The 19,068-nt window shown below is 42.5% G+C and overlaps 2 protein-coding genes across 4 annotated transcripts in view; one reads left to right on the top strand and one right to left on the bottom strand.

Moving 5' to 3' along the window:
• LOC118311266 (phospholipid phosphatase-related protein type 4-like) overlaps positions 1 to 10,270 on the bottom strand; it is a 43,484-nt gene extending 33,214 nt beyond the window's left edge. For both annotated transcript variants that reach the window (XM_035634989.2, XM_047332175.1), the window contains exon 1: positions 9,773 to 10,270. In XM_035634989.2, the coding sequence (XP_035490882.2) occupies positions 9,773 to 9,856 (84 nt within the window). In that variant the 5' untranslated portion in view covers positions 9,857 to 10,270. The remainder of the gene's footprint in view (positions 1 to 9,772) is intronic.
• Positions 10,271 to 10,364: 94 nt separating this feature from the next.
• Positions 10,365 to 18,827, top strand: tyw3 (tRNA-yW synthesizing protein 3 homolog (S. cerevisiae)). Of its 2 annotated transcripts, XM_047332176.1 has the most exons (7): positions 10,365 to 10,663; positions 13,511 to 13,574; positions 16,297 to 16,377; positions 16,485 to 16,583; positions 17,797 to 17,868; positions 18,099 to 18,232; positions 18,371 to 18,827. In XM_047332176.1, the coding sequence occupies exons 1-7, from the start codon at positions 10,566 to 10,568 to the stop codon at positions 18,618 to 18,620; spliced, it is 798 nt and encodes a 265-aa protein (XP_047188132.1). In that variant the 5' UTR covers positions 10,365 to 10,565; the 3' UTR covers positions 18,621 to 18,827. The 2 variants fall into 2 exon arrangements, with proteins under 2 accessions (XP_047188132.1, XP_035490884.1); XM_035634991.2 differs by lacking the exons at positions 10,365 to 10,663; positions 13,511 to 13,574 and adding an exon at positions 15,895 to 16,145.
• The last annotated feature ends 241 nt before the right edge of the window (positions 18,828 to 19,068 follow it).

Genomic DNA, 19,068 nt, shown 5'->3' with positions numbered 1-19,068 from the left:
GAGAGACTTGAAATGATTCAGATTTGATACTAAAACCAGGAAAATCTACAGTTATAAAGTGACCTATTTTTTATCAATATAACTTAATTTGCCATTGAACTCCTTTTCTGGATCAAAGATTATATTTCCTCATGTTTACCGCCAAACACACAATTACAGTATCTCACTAACATGTTGCTGCCATGTCACACTGTTGTATCCTAAAGTTTTGATCATACAAAAATGTATTACTATTTCATCTCATCTTGAAATAGTATAAATTAAGGCAATAATACAATGATTGTTAATTTGCTGCTTTAAATACAGTTAAGTGTTCAGTCGAGTAAACGGATCAGCTACAAATTAGTAAAAAAGATGAAAACAAGTATTTAGTGGTTCCAAAGGCTCGAATTTTTGTGTTCATTAAATAATTTTGGACTGTTGCTTTGAAAAAAACACGTGATTAGAAGATGCTGACGTTAGCACCACACTATTGTACACTATTATCAGACAGATTAGACCAGATTCAATAACATATATATTTCTATGTTAATGGTACAGAAAATAATAGTTAATTTTAGCATTAACTGGCAAAACTGAAAGCAGGATTACTTTAATACAACCAAACTCTTCCCCTTCATAGATGCATCATAACAGACAAGTAATATGTCATGTTAATTGTATTTTATATGTCAAAATAACAAAGACTGCTGTTTCTGGAGTAAGAGCGCTGAGTTTTGCTTTCCTACTGTCGAAATTATAAGCTACATGATCCACCATCCTTGAGGAGCCCACATTTCTGACCAGAGGAGTTATGTAAATACCTGTTATGGAATGTGGAATGTTTCCATACAGCCTACAATAATTCCTGGCAATCCATTCGGGAGCTGTTGGGATTCAAGACAGGCATGACAGTGACAGTGAGACAGAGAGAACAATACCATGGCCCTGAAACTGAAGCAGCTAAATGGAATTCAGCCATCATTTCTTTCATCATTTCCACCCGTGCTTTCCCTACTGTGACATGTCAGAGTCTGTTAATCACGTTTGACACAAGCAGTCACAGTGGCATTAACATAATTAAGTTGCAAATGTCTCATGGTTTTGGATATTCTTGATTCTACAATGACAGAAGATAATAGATCTACTGCAGTCAGGGGCGTGGGAGCCGAACTGAGACGGGGTCCACAGCAACAACAATTTTGTGAGAACTCACTTAAATTCTGTAATTGGCTGTAGTACAGGAGACTGCAACAATACCATAGTCAGAAAACCCCAAACGCGGCCCAATGGCACTAGTTTTCTGCCAAAAGCTTTGTAACTTTAGAGGTTTGGCTTAAGACTGGGCCTTTCAGATTGGGCCTTTCATCTGCACGCAAATATATAGGACATAAACAAACTGCCTCCATGTAATTATTTACAATAAAAACTAAAAAGGCCAATTTTACTTCCTTAAGGGACACCACATGTACAGTAAAATAGTACCTAACCAATCCACAGCACAGGCGACTGTTGGGCTTTGCTGGGGGACTTAGGAGGATGCCCCGGAGGCAAAGCAGATGGGCAGAGGTGCTCAGTGTGACAGGCCGAAGGCCGGGCAGAGGAGGTCAGGGGGACGACACTGCTCAAGAGCTGGGAAAGGCCAGGCCATCGACTGGAGACAAAGTGCTGGGGATGGCCAGACCACCAATGTAGGGCGAGTTGCTGGTTGGTAAGACCTCCAACGGACGATGAGGACGGGCTGCTGAGTTGAGGCGAGGAGCAGGCATTGGCCGGGCCACCGACGCAGGAACAGACGATGCGTAAGTTAAGACCCCCGGCGCAGAAACAGTGGGGCCACTTGTATGACGAGGGTCAGTCATTGTGATTATTGTTTATGACATTTCTATCATTTCTCCTCCACACTCTATCCAGGCTCCAACCCTCTCCCAAACCAAACGGAATAAATCCAGTAGGTGAGAACACTAAGCATGATTCTTGGGACATTGTCCAGAATTCAAGTGAAGGTTGTTTGGGTCCAACAACTCCCGGTGTTGGGCCGATGAGATAATTGCAACTGCCCAGCAACCACAGAGGGCAAGTGTTCTGCCTGTTCTGCCTGATGCTGATACAGTGGTTCGGGATCATGGTGGGATCATGTTATGGCTCCAGTTGAATCCAGTTGGTTTGGACATGTGCAGGCACAGAGAAGCGGGTAGGAACCCTAACATTGACATTCCCCCTCATTCATTCAAATGATAATCATGGAAAGCTGTTTTATGATACAGAAATCAGACAATTAGTGTCATCAAGCAGTGAATTTTGACTCATTATCAGCTGAGTGGTAAGGAGTGAGGTTCTTTGCACACTCCATCCCATTGATGAGTTAGGATTCAGTTGTTTAGTAGTCTCTGAGTTACAGCATGGCACCAAACAGCCAATAAACAAATTCCACAGCTGACAGTGTGGACATATTCTGTGTAAAAGAATCAAATATCTCAGTCAGTCTGATTCCCAAACATACCAGGAACGAGGGATGTCTACATCGTCAGTGTTCACAAGATTCTTTGATTTTGGGTAGTAAAGTATTTCAAAACTAAAACATGTTACACTGGATGTATTCCTTAAAATGTCGTACTCCCACCATTGGCTACATATTTTTTTAGAACTGTTTGAAAACACTGCTCTACATACAGTAGTAAGTAGGCCAGTGCACTGTACTGATTTACTACCCTATAACTAGAGTCACATGCTACAGATACAACAAAGAATCCTGCACAAATGTGTTACCTAGGGCTGGGACGACTCGTCGACGAAGTCGACGTAATCGACTACATAAATTCGGCGACTCAAATAATTGCGTCGATGAGTCGCCCCAAACAACTAGATTAACTCTTGTCCCATACTCCAGTCCAGTTGTGGTGGATATGCACCAAAAAGCTAGTCGCCAAACGATATAGAGGCCAAAGTTTAAAAAGGAAGAAGAAGAAATCAAACAACAATGGCGGTAGCAAGTGATAGCACTGGCAGCGGCAGCAGTGCGAGCTGCAGCACGAACACTGAACAAACAAAAAAAACACGAGCACGGCATTCAAAAGTCTGGGAATTTTTCACACCGAACCTGTCAGGTGATGCGGTAATTTGCAGATTGTGCAAAATCCAGCTGGCCTACTATACGATTACCACAACAATGAATGAGCATTTAAAAAGGAAGCACCCTGGAGCCCTGTGTCAGGATGGCAGCAAAACACCACAAGTTCTTTTGACTTTCTCCCCTTTCCCACCCTGTAATATGTTCGATTATCAAGCATTGATACAGAATGTGTTTTAGTAGTAAACGTTACGTTACTTGTGATTTGTTGTCTATAAATGCATCACTACAAACGTTAAGTATCGTTTAAAGTTGTTTGTGCTACCAGTCTGGACATGTTTCTAATCTGTTTGCTTACACCGGACGTGTGATTTATACCCTGGTGTTACTTGATAGAATATGACACAAATGAGACAACTTTTCTGTCTGCTAGGCTGTCGTGTGATGTAGCCGTTTACTGTTGAAATTTCAAGATCTAGCAACCAATTCCAAGTAGGTTAAACATGCATTAGACATCTGACAATTTATTTTGCAGCAATTCTTTTTGAAGTTGAGCCTCTGAGATGGCTGTAGTATATTAATATCAACATGCAAAATGGTGTAGACTGAATTATTAAACTGTTATATTTCTGATTTGCTATCGTGAATATTCATGTGTGTTTATGTTTTTTGTCTACAGGAGTAGGCAAAGCAGTGTGGAGGATTTTTTTTCATAAAATGAACCCGAGACTTTGCACACCCCAGGAGGCTAGTGTCTATACAGACAGCATTGTATCAATGATTGTGAAGGACATGAGGCCCCTTGCTATTGTTGAGGGTGAAGGCTTCTGTGAAATGGTAAACACCTTCCATTCAGGATACACACTTCCATCCAGGCGCCACTTCATTGATTTGATGGAGTGGAAGTATGCGTCTACCATGGACAAAGTAAAAATTTCTCACTGACTACTGATGCTTGGACAAGTGTTGCCACTGAGGCATACTTAGGTGTCACCTGCCATTTTTTGAATGAAAATTGGGAGCTGAGCTCAGCTTAACTACAATGCCACTTGAGGAGCGCCACACTGCTGGAAATATTGCCTCCCGGGTGGAAATGGCAGAGAAATTCGATATCTCTCTTTGAGATAATGTACTGGCGATTGTGCATGATAACACTACCAATTTTGTGGCAGCTCTTCGCATCCTAGAGGAGAAACATGAGGTAGCGTCACATTGTTGTGCTGGCCATACACTTCAGTTGGTGGTAAACCATGCCTTGGAGAAGAATCCCATGAATGACAAGAGACTCTGGGCTGCACGGTGCTTTGTAAAGCATTTCAAGAAGAGTGAGCTGGCTAGCAGCAAGCTTAAACAGAAACAAAAACAATGGGGTACAGCTGAGCATACACTGATCCCAGATGTACCTGTGAGATGGAACAGTTCCTACTATATGGTGAATCAACTTTTAGAACAGTGGCGGCCGGTGGTCGCAACCCCTTTCAGACCCAGAAGTCACACAGCGTGGGAAGCACTACCTGGATCTGAAAAATGACCAGTGGACTTTACTGGAGGAATTGGAGCAGGTCCTCAAGCCTTTTGAACAGGCCACTGTTTTTCTTAGTGGAGAGGCCTACGTTAACGTCTCTGTTCTACCTCCACTGAGGGTCTCCAGAAGTCCACCAAGAAAACAAAATCTGCTGCTGTGAACTTGTTCCAGATTGCTGCAGAACAACAGATAAAATCAAGGTGGGAGTCTGAGTCACCTTTCAGAGAGGATGGACAAAATTTGTCCATCATTGCTGCTGCCCTCGACACCCACTTTCACAAGCTGAAGTTTCTGTCGCCCGATGATGCTCTGAAGGTGCAAGTAAGAATTCAGGCTCTTGCGCTTGATATCAAAAGAGTCAAACTGGCAGGGATTGAGCAGGGGCACTCAGCCAGTCCCCTGCAGAAGAACACATCCAGGTCTGTGCTGGACACTTTGCTTGGCTCGGACTCTGAGGGGGACTGCAGCAATGAGGAGGACAATGGCCAGGAGGACAGTGGTGTGAGTGAAGCAATTAGAAACGAGGGTACTCATGTATTTTGGGGAAAATTGCATTTCAAGGGACACTAGCCCACTCCAATGGTGGAAGGAAAATTCGACATGGTTCCCCTCCCTGGCTGTTCTAACCAGATCCTACTTGTCTGTGCCTGCAACCTACGACTCCAAAAATTAATCGCTAGATTAGTCGAAAAATTAATCGTTAAATTAGTCGATTAATCGAAAACAAAATCGCTAGATTAATCGATTGGGAGCTCTAGTGTTTACATTGATATTTATGCTTCATCACAAATGCAACTTCAATAAAATGAATCCAGCATGCAGTAGTGTGTAGTAGGCCTCACGTAGTAATGACATCATACTATATCTATCCTTTAATCATCCCGGGTGTACTATATCATGCACATCTAACGAAGTGAATAAATAGTGATGAGCATTTTTAAGACGTATCAACCAATGCCCAAGTGTCCACTGTGCACACAGGAAACCAGGCTGCAGTAGGGATGTTTTTCTCCTCTCAACATCTCTATCGCTGAACACACAGATATAAAAATACATCCCATTCAGAGGGCCATGTTGCCTAGCAGCCAGTCAGTGGGTAGGATGGTGTGACAGTGCGTGAGATAGACAATTTTGCAGACACAGAGCAGCTCTGTCAAGAAGATAAAGGAGAAACGAATGGTAATTATGACAGATTCCCAGTTTTGTTTGGTTCACAGCAAGAAAAAATCACTAATACATACTGATGTGCTCACAAGACTTCACTGTGGTTTTGAATCTGGAAAAAGAGGCCAAGCTGAAACTATCTTCAATCATGTGCTCTGCTTACAGTTAACACTACAAATTAAAAATCTGGAAAAATATGTGCAAAAGTTTTTTTTGCCATTAAGCCATTCATAATTCAATGTGCCAAACACATACTATACAGTATTGCCTATACCATGGGATCATGGTCGAATCATGTTATGGCTCCAGTTGAATCCAGTTGGTTTGGACATCTGCATGCACTGAGCAGAAGGCAGGAAAACACTAACATTGACACCTCACTCCCATTCAATTGATAATCATGGAAGGATGTTTTATGATGCAGAAATCAGACAATTAGTTTCATCGAGCAGTGAATTTTGACTCATTATCAGCTGAGTGGTATGGATTGAGATTCTTTGTACACTGCATCCCACTGCATTTAGATTCAGTTCACTTTTACCGATGGGATTGTTTTGTAGTCTCTGAGTTACAGCATGGCCACAAACAAGAAAGCCCACAAACAAATTCCACAGCTGACAGTGTGGACATATTCTGTGACAACATCAAACAGCCACCCTGAAGATGATATTTCATTCAGTCTGATTCCCAATCATAACAACTAGGGCTGACAGAGTGTGGAAATTTCCCCACTGGGTAATTCAAAGTGTTTCCAATTACACCATAAAAGTGTTGGCTCAGTATCTGTAGAGCTCCAACTTTGATTCTTAATGTAGATTTTGCAGCGGCCAGCCTCTCTTGTGGTGAACTCAAGTGGCAGCCCACCATGACGACACATTGGTTTGTGAACTGCTGTTCACAAGCCTTGAGTTGGCCAATTGAGTTGGTATTTTTGAAAAGGAACATAGAATTGGGGGTGGGTCTGACTGAGAGCTCGTCCACTGCGGGCTCACCTACACCTGCAACCAAACACCAATTGGCTGGACCATCTGTTAATCATGCTGTATCCAAGCTTCAATGTATACTGTGATTTATAGAGCACAACAGTAAGGTTCCGGAAGTGAAAATCCCATTCATATTCTCCAATGACATTTTCATAATTAGCCATAATTACAGAACTCCGAGTCGGAGGTTGCAACGCGAACGCCTTCTCGACTCGGAATTCCGGCTCAGCAGGTCGGAGGAACCCCACCAACCACGAGTTCTGAGCTCCGAACAACGAGTTCCGAGATGTAATGGAACCCAGCATGAGTTCCTGGTACCCGCTGCTACCACTGAACTCTACCATCGTTATGCACTTTATATGCACACAAAACAAGTTGCAACAAATCACAAAACTCTTATCAACAATATAAACACTATAGTGATGATGATGAAGGTTAAATTCAAGAAGAAGCTGAAAACTGTTGTTTTGAAGTCGTTGGAAATGCAGTTCCCAATGTCTTATGGGATGAGTAGTTCCACCGCTGTTAAAATAATTATGTACACAGTCTTGTACCTTTGACCTTTTTGTCCGTTTTCCAATTATTGTTAACGACTCATCTCGTAGATTATTGGCTTGGTTCCAGGTTTTAAACTCTTAATAATATCTATATAAGGATTTTATGAAATGTCAATATTTGAAATGAATGGGAAATTCACTTCAAATTCAGCCGTAATAAAAGTGGGCGGTCACTGTTGCGCTTTATTGTCTATAATTCTCACAGACATCTTTCTTAGATGTCTGTGATTGTGATGGTAACCGGGTCTTGTTTTGGGAGATTGCTGTGGTTTGCTCACAGATCCACTAGCAACTGAGCAATGTTGTTATGTGATGCCTCCTTCTCCCATACGTTTTTACCAGTACAGTTCAGTCTCTGCCCAGGGTAGATCTATTCTCGTTTTATTACCCTGTCACTGAGAGTACACTTTGGATGGTTGGGTGGAGGAAAACATCCTGTTCTCCTGGCTTCTACTTCTCTAGTGTACCTCTTCGGGTAGGTAGCCAGAGCAGTCTTTGTTTGGCTGTCTCCAGTGCCTAAGGTATGGACAGTTTGTTGTACTTCTCAGGTAGCCCTTATTCACCTCACCACACTATTCTGTAGCTCTGACAGCTGACTAACTTCTCTCTGTGTTGCCTTGATCTTGGCCTCTAGTCTTCTTCTCCATGGGGTTTATTGCTCCTTCTGTTGTGGTGTGCGTGTGTGTATATATATATATATATATATATATGTAATTAATATAATGTTATTTGTAAGTATGTAAAGATACTAAGTGTCTGCATATGTCACAGCATAACCTGCCACTGCATTTTTCAATACACCCTGTTGGTCGTGGCAAGATTCTGTTAACCCGCTTCAAATCCACACCTGATGATGCAATGAGAGGCTGAGCTACAGCAAGTGAAACTCAGCATGGACCCAAATGTTTTGATCAGTCGTATCATTTCAAACTTTGAATCTGGGAATTTGGACTTGCAACTCCAGGAAAACGTTATTTCCTTGGCTATAACGTTATTTCTGCTGCTACTACTTTAAGCAGTGCACAGTGTCCTCGTGTGCTCTGGCAAGTACATAAAGATGAGGTAAGCACTCATTAAAGTGTCAAGTGCAGGGTTAACTGAGGACATGCTGCACAATCTCACCCAGGCTGAGGAATGATCTTTTATTCATAGAGGCCTGTCAGGTAGTATGCAGTAATAGTGAATATACTGTCATTCATAGTGTTAAATTATATTCTCAGAGCACTAGAACTGTAGGTTATACCCAAACAGAGACGTGGCACTACAACAACTAATGTTATTATTATTAACAGTAATGCTAGTCATTTTAAATGTTGTAAGTGCATGTTCTCAGGCCTACAGAAAGGCTCCTCCACAGTCTGGGGGTGGATGAACTAAATGCTGCATCACCACAAGCTGTAGTCCTGGAGCCAGGAGCAATTACTGTGAGAGATCCAGTGGAACACAGCGATCAGTCAGAGACAGACTAAACCGTGTCCATTAGTTTCTGAAGGTGATGATTAAATGGATTTTGTCTGTGACACAAAACGGAAGTTTGTCAGTATTTGAACAGCCGCTGTCTATAAACACTGCCACTCTTCAGGCAAGGATGATTATAAATGAATGATATGAAGCCACTAGACTCAAGATAATTGTTTATAGTGGGCAAGATGAACAAGTTTTTGAAACCCTGCTATTTCAAAATTGCAGTACGCACGTGGAATCATGACATCCAGTGGAGACTGCAGTGTCACTGGCTGCAAAAAACAACAGGGTAAACGGGGATGAGGAGAATACAGATTCCGAGTGTCACCGCTCTCGAGCTGCGTCGACTTCGGGATTTCAGTCTGTCTGGCTCACCGTTGCGTGGCCTTGAGCAGCAAACTGTGTCTTCTGTATGTCTGGTCAACATGACTGTCGTGATGAAATGCCTGACCAGCATGTGTCCGCACCACCCACCCGCTATATTGCCGTCCTCGCTGACAAACCAGACGCACCACCAACAACAACAACAACAACCTGGCACTGACACAAATGGTTCTGATGTCTGGACAGGTCATGTTAAACTGTAAGGCAGCCCACCAGTCAGTCAGTGAATAACCATCCCACCAGTCAGTCAGCCTGATCAGACAGATTGATAGATAGATAGATAGATAGATAGATAGATATAGATCGATAGATAGATAGATATATAGACTGATAGATAGATAGATATATAGACCGATAGATAGATAAATAGATAGATAGATAAATGGATAGATAGGTGGATAGATAGATAGATATATAGACTGATAGATAGATAGATAGATAGATAGATAGATAGATAGATAGATAGTAGATAGATAGATAGATAGATAGATAGATAGATAGATAGATAGATTGATGGATAGATAGATAGATAGATGGATAGATAGATAGATAGAAAGATAGATAGATAGATAGATAGATAGATAGATAGATAGATAGATAGATAGATAGATAGATAGATATATGGATAAGATAGACAGATGTTCACCTCTACAAAATAAAAGCACGGCAGCAGAGTGACGCTGTCCTTGGTCTCCTTCCCGCCTTTCAGCCGCTCCTTGGCACGAGACATCACGAGCGCCCGGTGGTCTCTCCCGTTGCCGGGAGACAGGGAGCTGTACCTGATTCCCGTCGTAATTTTGGCGTATTTCCGAAGTCCGGTACCCACCCCCCCACCCCCCAAAAAAGACCCTTTAAGGGCGAACGTCCATCCCCTGGTGAGGTGAGCTGGGAGTGCCGATGCCTTTTTAATGCGATGTGTCCGTTGTCTCCCCTAATATGCGGGTCGGGGTTTTTTTTTGTTGTTTTTGTATGCGAGGATGGGGGGCTTAAAAAAGATCGAGGCAAGGCAGTGCTGAGCCGTGCTCTGCCAGATGTGTTGGTCTTCTTGTCTGCTTACATGAACTTCATCCTCAGGTGCACAGCGGCGGTCAGAGGAGAGCCTTCCCTCCGGTCAGCCGCGCACCTCGGTCCCGCGCGCTCTGTCTCCCTCTCTCTCTGTGTCTCTCTGTCTCTCTCTCTCTCTCTCTCTCTCTCTCTCTCTCTCTCCTCCAGCTCCGCTCTGCTGCGGCAGGTGACGCCGTTAAGCTAGCCGAAATACACAAGCAACGCTTCCTGTCGAGACCTTCAAAATAAACCCATACAAATATTCCCTCGGCATAATAATCCCAGTCAATCCATAATGCCACTCCAATGTGTGTACCAACTTTGTGCGAACATAACCGGTGTCCTATCTGTCATCTCCACAGGCGTCTCGCTTTGATGTTGATGGTAGCGCTACAATGCAGATAAAAAGGCAACATCCGGGTTTTTTGGGGCCAACGTCTGCTCACTTGACAAAAATCAGCAGGTGCATCGTGGCGGAGGATATGGAGAAGAGGTAAACTTTAAGACGTCTCACTCTGTACCTAATCTAGCCATGTAAATATACTGTAGCTAAAATGAGGGGGAAGACATATTTTTTAAATGTAACATTTCGAGAATTAAGTTTAAATGTCAAGAATAAAATCTCAATGTCAAGAATAATGTACAACTTTGAGAAGAAAAAGGTGAAATTTTGATAATACAGTAGAATGTCGAGATTACAGTCGAAATAGCACCAAACGGCCGTGTTGCAGTACCAGTTCAGCTGGTTGTCACACATCCACGTTAGCTAACGTTAGCAAAGCTACGCTTGCTTCGGTGACTGCACGCCTCTCAAAATTCATTAACGGTTGTTTGCAATTGAACATTATCGTGTCAGGACACACGTTGACGTTCATGTGCAAACACCTTTTGTACCACATTGTTTCTTCCAGATTAAGCCTGTCAATAATAATAGCGCAACTTTACAACTTGGTTAGCAGCTAGCGTTAGCTAGCAAACTGGTTAACAAAACATCTACATCCGGTTGTTGCTTCCGGGTCACAATTTCCGACTTTATTCCCGATATAATATTTCAACTTGATTCTCGAAGTATTTCAACTTGATTCTCCACATTTTCGACCTCATTCTCGAAATAGAGATTTAAAAAGAATCTTCCTCCTCTCATTTTTTTTCTTACGCCTGGCCCTAATACTCTTCCATATATTTCGCATTGAAGAGAAAGAAAGAGCTTGGAAATAATTTTTTTAATAGAATAATTTCAACATCAAAACTTAATCCCTTTCAACTCCACTGTCTTGAGGTGACAAGAAGACATAGATTTAAATATCTGTAACTCTGATGTCAACATCCATAGATACCTATAGGTCTCTGTGGAAACATTTTAAGCATCCCAATGCCACACTACATGCCACAAAGTAGGATATACACTATGCAGTATTACATGAAGCAGTGGACCCTAAACTCTTCCTCCCTGCAGGTTATGACAGTGTAGACCAGGGTCGGATCTTAGGGCCATTTTGGTTTTTGCTTTGTTTTCTTTAATCAGATATTTCATGAGGAGTCAAACCATGATCTTGTCGTAAAATGTTGAACAGCGGTGTGATTCATCTCCTTTATATACGTCCTTCGGTGGAAAACCAAACCCGATCGATGGGCTGACCTATTTTGAAACCTATTTTCTGCACGGGTAGTGCGCATGTGTGTGTGTGTGTGTGTGTGTGTGTGTGACGGTATGTGGGACGCAGCCCTCAGGGCACACAGGCGTAAAAACACAGTGTCATGTCAGGGCCTCAGGCCACTTCCTGCAATATGCTGGTTTTCACACTGACCCCACACAAGTGATCACCACGTCCTCTTACGTTTACAGTGTCAAGATAAAAGACAAGAGATCTATTATATGGGTGAAATGCCAAAGATACTCTGAAGTCACCACTAGTTTTCCAGGACAGCGTGTCTCCTGCTGTTTCTTTTTAGGATACAGTGATCTTGATCTTCAAACTGAGCAGGTCTAATCAGCAAACTCAACACTGATCCTTTCATTTATAATATTCTATTATGTTTCATTAGTCAATTGTATTATTTTGTATGTCAAGCAAATAGTCACTAGATGTGTTCAAATTTGGTCAAGTAAAAAAACAAACACATTTCCCTCTGAAACTAGTTTTAACAGGGAATATTCAACTAAAGATACCTCACTCACAGTGACTTCCAAATGTTTTCAGACCCCCTCGCCCTCCCCTGCATCCTGAGATGTGTCTTGGATTTGAAACTGAATTGATTGGACAATTGAACATCCTGGCACAACATTATGAAATGATGCAAAATGTCGTACAACTGCCTGGCTAATTGTTGAAACATGTCAGTATGTATGTATTCATGAAATATGAATACATCCCCTATGGCAACAAAGTGACAGGCTTTGCACCAGCTGGAAGACATGAACCAGATTGTCAGTGTTACAAAAAATGATACTAGACTGAATTTTATTTTGATGCCACATAAAAGTCTTGATAGGTTGGAAACAAGGTCAGTTGTCAAAAACAAATAGAAATTGCTAAATCGCAGTTGCAGGGTTTCTGTTGGGCACCAGAATCTTAATAGCTGTTGCATTAACCTCACACAGAGTTCTGTGTTTAAAGTGAGACACATACAACACACGAGCACAGCTTGAGTGCTGACATTCAATATATTGCATTCCAATTTGTAAAACTCACAATACACAGGTTTATTTTCACTGTACTTTATTTTGATTCGCAACCTCAGTCACTGTCCTGCTGCCACAAATACTGTCACAGGGAACCGAAATATTGAAAATTGGATTGAATATAGTTTTAAGAAGTGAAAACTATATGTTTTGAGCTGTTTACATCCTGTTAGGAACCACTGAGTTTGGGCTGAGAGCCACAGAGAGGGCAGTCCAAAATATTGGGTCTGGTAAATCCCGTCTGCAATTCGGAATAATTTTTTTCCCCACAGTAACAAGAATAAAGCATGATAAAGCCAGATAAAGCGATTGAATAAAAAATTTGTTTAGAGTGTGAAAGTCAAATAATATGCCATAATCGCATGGTTATTATTAATTTATTACTATTAACTAATATTTTTTGTATCAGTTGCATTCATAGTGCTGAGGGTTATGTTGTTGGATGTACTGTGGGCGGCAACATTTACAATCTTTTAAAACAATCTCCCAGGATAACTAAAGAGACCATGAGAGGTTTTTCTTCCCAACAGCGAACTCTTAGATTTCACCCTGTGTAATCTCTCTCTGCTGCTCCCCTGACACCTTGTTATCGTACTGCTGCCTGTTTGTCGTGTCAGTGATCTAAGAAGCGTATAATGGTCTTGCGTACACTTGCAGGTCCAAATGGAGCAAGAAGAAGAGTGAGACTGACCTGTGGTCCGATCCTCATGATGTCTTCATGGTAAATATCCTGCTCTTCCACTGCATCACTGAATTCTGTTCTGCTTCAGCTGTATTCCTGCTCTGTTGTCACTTATAGATTCTGGGCCAGCAAACCATGCCAGTCCAATAGGGGATAATGCTCCCACTCTCGCTCTCGCCTTTCGCTCTCTTCCTCTTGCTCTCTCTGATTCACAAAGACTCAAAAGACACTGTCAATAATTTGGACTATGCTGAGAGTCTCTGCAGAGCCAATAGAGCAGACATAACATCATCCGCCCTCGCTATGAGGTAGATTGAAAATCAGGTAGGCTACCATACTGAAATACAACATCTTGTTCTACAAAAAGTAACAAAGAACAATGTTAAAATTGTTCTGGAAGTATTTAAAGAATTTTGAAAATAAAGAGAAACAGCTCCAGTGAATAAATCTATTTGTAAAAAGTGAAATTCGTCCTTTATTTGTCCCACAATATAGCAGCAAAGTGAATAGCAGACGTTAAATAAATAAAATAAAAAAGATATGTACAAAATATAAATGGTTAAGGGCCAAAATACATTTCTGATCTTCTGCTTTGCTATGAAACATCCAGACCTCTGAGGTCGTCTGGAACAGGTCTGCTCTCTGTCCCCGGAGTCAGAACTACACATGGAGAGGCAGCGTCCAGGTTCTATGCTCCATGGGAACAAACTCCCAGAAAACTGCAGGACAGCTGCAACTCTCAGCTCTTTTAAATCAAGACTGAAGACTTTTCTGTTTGCCACTGTCTTTCAGTAAATAAACTATACCTGTCTTTAACTGCACTGCAACATTTATCACCTGTCTTATTCTACTTAAACATTTTTTTATTTTCTAATTGTATATTAATGTAATTAATGTGTTTCCTATGTTTTCAGCACTTCAAATTGCCTTGTTGTTGAAATGTGCTATACAAATAAACTTGCCCTGCCTTGTACAAACTGTCATTTACAATGCTTAAGTGAACGTTCGCAGTTTCTCCATCGGTATTGAATGGGAAAGATACTGTGTAAAGAGAAACATATAAAGATAGGAGTAACAATATGTATTGGCCTCACTGTGTTATCACGCCGTTATGTTTGTGATAGTCACGCCATAGCACCGGCCCGGGACGTCCTGAAGCTAGCGGTTCCCAACCGCGGTGAAGTTAGTTTCAAGTGGGATATAAAACTAACTTCACCGCTGTGAGGTTAGTAGCCTCTGCCGAATACTGCATCCGCACTGTAACTTTATTTCTGGAGATCTATTGTTTTACCAGTCGTACCAGGGTCATTTCAGCTCGATAGAAGCAGAACTCGCAATAACTGCGGCCCAGTACGTCACCGTGGTGAAGTTAGTTTCATATCCAACGTGGGAGTTGCTGCCGTGTTGTGTGAATTGCTGTTGTGTTGTGGTGAATTGCTGTTGTGTTGTGGTGAATTGCTGTCGTGTTGTGGTGAGTTGCTGTCGTGTTGTGGTGAATTGCTGTCGTGTTGTGGTGAATTGCTGTCGTGTTGTGTGAGTTGCTGTTGTGTTGTGTGAGTTGCTGTCGTGTTGTGTGAATTGCTGTCGTGTTGTGGTGAGTTGCTGTCGTGTTGTGTGAGTTGCTGTCGTGTTGTGGTGAATTGCTGTCGTGTTGTGGTGAATTGCTGTCGTGTTGTGGTGAATTGCTGTCGTGTTGTGGTGAATTGCTGTCGTGTTGTGTGAGTTGCTGTCGTGTTGTGGTGAATTGCTGTCGTGTTGTGGTGAATTGCTGTCGTGTTGTGTGAGTTGCTGTCGTGTTGTGTGAATTGCTGTCGTGTTGTGGTGAGTTGCTGTCGTGTTGTGTGAGTTGCTGTCGTGTTGTGGTGAATTGCTGTCGTGTTGTGGTGAATTGCTGTCGTGTTGTGTGAGTTGCTGTTGTGTTGTGGTGAATTGCTGTCGTGTTGTGTGAGTTGCTGCTGTGTTGTGGTGAGTTGCTGCTGTGTTGTGTGACTTGCTGTCATGTTGTGTGAATTGCTGTCGTGTTGTGGTGAATTGCTGTCGTGTTGTGTGAGTTGCTGTTGTGTTGTGATGAATTGCTGTTGTGTTGTGTGAGTTGCTGCCGTGTTGTGGTGAATTGCTGTTGTGTTGTGGTGAATTGCTGCAGTGTTGTGTGAGTTGCTGTTGTGGTTTGCACCTCAGGGCCCCCGTATGTCTGCCCTCATATCACAATGTGTTACGGTAATGCTGTCAATAAAACACCAATGTCATATTTCATATTACGAATGCAACATTGGGAGCGTGCTGAGCTTCTCGCCAGTGTCGCCTCCGGTACAGCAGGGGGCAGTGTGAACCGTCGGCTCGTCCCTTGGCCCCTCGTCATTTTGAATGGAAGAAGAAGAGCCGAGACCGAGGTTAGCTCGTTAGCACCGGCCGGCTAACATGTCCGAGCTGTCGAGGGCCGTGATGGAGAGGACGTTCCGCCAGTGGAAGACGCAGTGTCTGAACAAGCTGGACCAGAGTAAGAAGGGCAGCGTGGACCAGCACATCGAGCACGTCGTGTCCCTGCTCAACAGCTGCGAGCAGTACTTCACCACCAGCTCCTGCTCCGGGAGAGTCGTGCTCCTCGACGGGGTGAGAGCGGCGCGACCCGGGGCTGCTCCTCGTCGCCCTGGCAACGGGACGTTATTAGAGTTTCACACACACACACACACACACACACACACGTGCCGCGCGCTGCTCTCCCCTCACCTGTGTCCTCTCTGCCTCGTGTCCTCCCCTCCAGCCCCCGGAGAGCAGCGATGTCCAGAAGCAGAACTGTGTTTGGTTGTTGGTCTCGCATCAAAAGTGCACAGCCGATGAGCTGGTGAGAACTTGTGACGATGCTCGCGGTGATACGGTTCGATGTCGTTTCATTTTATTTTATTTTTTAAAACAAAGAGACTAAAGAGCGCACTGTGTTTTGTGCCCCAGGTGTCCGGGCTGGCCAAGGCCGGCAGAGATGCCGTGTTGAAGTTCGAGCCCTTCGTCCTCCATGTTCAGTGCAGGCGGCTGGAAGATGCACAGCTTGTGGTGAGACGTGTTGCCGAGTGATCATCTGTAATATGATGTGACCCGCGACTGGTTCTAACACAGACGTAACACTGGTTCATTACAGACAGGAAAAAAAGGTATAAAAAAAGGTATGAGAAGATACCAGTCTGTCACAAAACAAAGACTTCCGTGTTGTTGTATATTGTTTCCACGTGTGGAGTGTGTGGAGGAAATGCAACTGTAGTGGAAACGAAAGGATAAATACACGTGGTCTTGAACGATAATTTGACTCTTCTGACCAACTTCAAGTTCATTTATTGTCATTCTGCTCATGGGACATGAAAGAATGAAATACAGTACTCAGGTCTCTGTAATAATAACAACAATAAACATGATATAATATAACATAAAAAGACCATTTAAATAAAATAGAATAAAAATAGGATAAGAATTAAAAAAAAAAGAATAGGCAGCATATGGTGTAGTAGCAGCAATTTAGAGAGAGAGAGAGAGAGAGAGCGAGCAGCAGTTTGAAGTGTAGGTAAAGTGAAAGTGCAGCAATCATCAATAGTCTGTAGTCCTGAGGATATTTTAGCATGGCAATGTGGAGCAGTTCATCAGTCTGACAGCATCCGGGAAGAAAGTGTTCTTGACCATGACTCATTATTGCAGAAACTACAAAACTATGGAAACAGAGGGGTAGCAGTCTCTAAATGTGGTGCTTAAACTGAATTCCCAACTACTGAAGTTTACTTGTGGGGTTCCCCAGGGCTACATTTTGGGCCCATTGTTTATTTAGTATATAAATAATATGTGAGTTTCCAAAAAAATATAACAAAAAAATATTGTTTGTAGATGATGGAAATGTGACTTTTTTTCAAAGTGCACTGACATTTGATGACTGCTTAGAATGATGGAGGAAGAAACTCAAACTAAATTTAGACTTTGTATGTGAATTTTCAATCTGTCATCAAGTTATATTTGCACTTCACTGTCATGATCAACAATATCCTAAATTCCAGTTGTAACCCCCAGAATGTAGTGGAGTAAATATTAGATACACATGTACAGGTACAGACTGTACTCTGACCATGTTGACTAAATGCTTAAAACCTGTAGTTTGTTGATTTTCTTCAGATTCATATAATTCTGTCTAGTTAGACCTTGTACAGTATTGTACTGTTATATCGTATTATATAATATATAGCTTAACTGACCACTTGCTCATTAAAATGTCTCTTCTGTCCTGCAGCACTCGGCGGCCATCAACTCGGGCTTCAGGAACTCTGGTCTCACTGTCGGCAAGTCGGGAAAGATCATCACGGTGCGTTCTGAGGAGACATTAGTGACAGTTCCACAATTGTTGGGAAAATAGTTCTACCAGCAATTAAATTCGATTTACAGTCATTTTGATGTGTATTTAAATCCTGACCTGTACAGTCAATAAAGTTGTATATTGCATATATATATTTGCTGTAAGGGCATGCCGCTTAGGGCATATGTGGTTTTACATGTGTAAGTATGACCTGTCACTGTATTTTTTTTCCCCTTCAGGCGGTCCGTAGCACCCACGGCCTGGAGGTTCCTCTGAGTCATGATGGAAAGCTCCTTGTTGCACCCGAGTACCTCCATTTCCTAACTCAGATAGCCAATCAGAAGATGGAGGAGAACCTCAGACGGATCCACAGGTCAGCTCTTTGGCTGTTAGCTACTCTGTTAGCTGCTACTCAAAAGAAACGGCCCTCGGCTGATTCTGTTCATCAGAATTTCTTTGAATGTCAACTCGGCTCCAACACCACTCAGATCTTTGTGTTTGTTATGTCCAGGTTCTACCAGAACCTGCAGTCAGCTCTGACTACAGAGAAACTACAGACACTACAACTCCCAGATCCCCCCAGTTCACAGGGCTGCTCGCAAAGTCCCCCCGACAGACTGGAGACGGAAAAGGACGAGGAGAACAAAGCAAGTGTGTATAAACGGAGGCGGAGGAGAGAGCGTCACCAGGCGGACTGTTGCCATGGTGACGAGTCCAGTGGTGTGCAGGAGCTGGATGACTGCCTGGATCTGTTAACATGACGCGTTGGCTCACTGTGTCACTTAACTGCTTGTGAACACTTTATTGCTGATTATTGTTTTTTTTCTAGAAAGAGCAGGGGCTTTCATTACAAAATGAATCACCATGGTTACCAGTTAGAGAATTGGTTAACATTGTGTCCACTCATTAAATTGGGACAGAGCTGCTACAAAAAATGTGTCAAATAATAAAATGTATTTTTATACAGATATGAAATGATGCTCATTCCTCATTTGAATCATTATTTTTTGAAGTACAAGATATAATGAAAACAGACAGTTGCTCCTTTATCACCTTTAGCATAGGGTTCACTGGAGCTTCCTACACGAAAGGAAAGGAGAAATAGACCCACAATTCATTGTGGCAGCGATATATAACGTGACGCGCGACGCACAAACGTAAACGATTCAATCCGAAATAGAGTAGGAGTATGAATATGACTCAGACGAG

The sequence above is a fragment of the Scophthalmus maximus genome, chromosome 5, assembly GCF_022379125.1.
Source record: "Scophthalmus maximus strain ysfricsl-2021 chromosome 5, ASM2237912v1, whole genome shotgun sequence".
NCBI classification, from domain to species: domain Eukaryota; kingdom Metazoa; phylum Chordata; class Actinopteri; order Pleuronectiformes; family Scophthalmidae; genus Scophthalmus; species Scophthalmus maximus.
This window is presented reverse-complemented; position numbering and strand designations above follow the sequence as displayed.

Excerpts from the sequence above, each read along its gene's own strand:
- tyw3 (XM_035634991.2), top strand. The coding sequence starts at position 15,954 with ATGTCCGAGCTGTCGAGGGCCGTGATGGAGAGGACGTTCCGCCAGTGG. Across the intron at positions 16,146-16,296 it reads GAGTCGTGCTCCTCGACGGG|CCCCCGGAGAGCAGCGATGT; the intron begins GTGAGAGCGGCG and ends CCTCCCCTCCAG. Across the intron at positions 18,233-18,370 it reads AACCTCAGACGGATCCACAG|GTTCTACCAGAACCTGCAGT; the intron begins GTCAGCTCTTTG and ends TGTTATGTCCAG.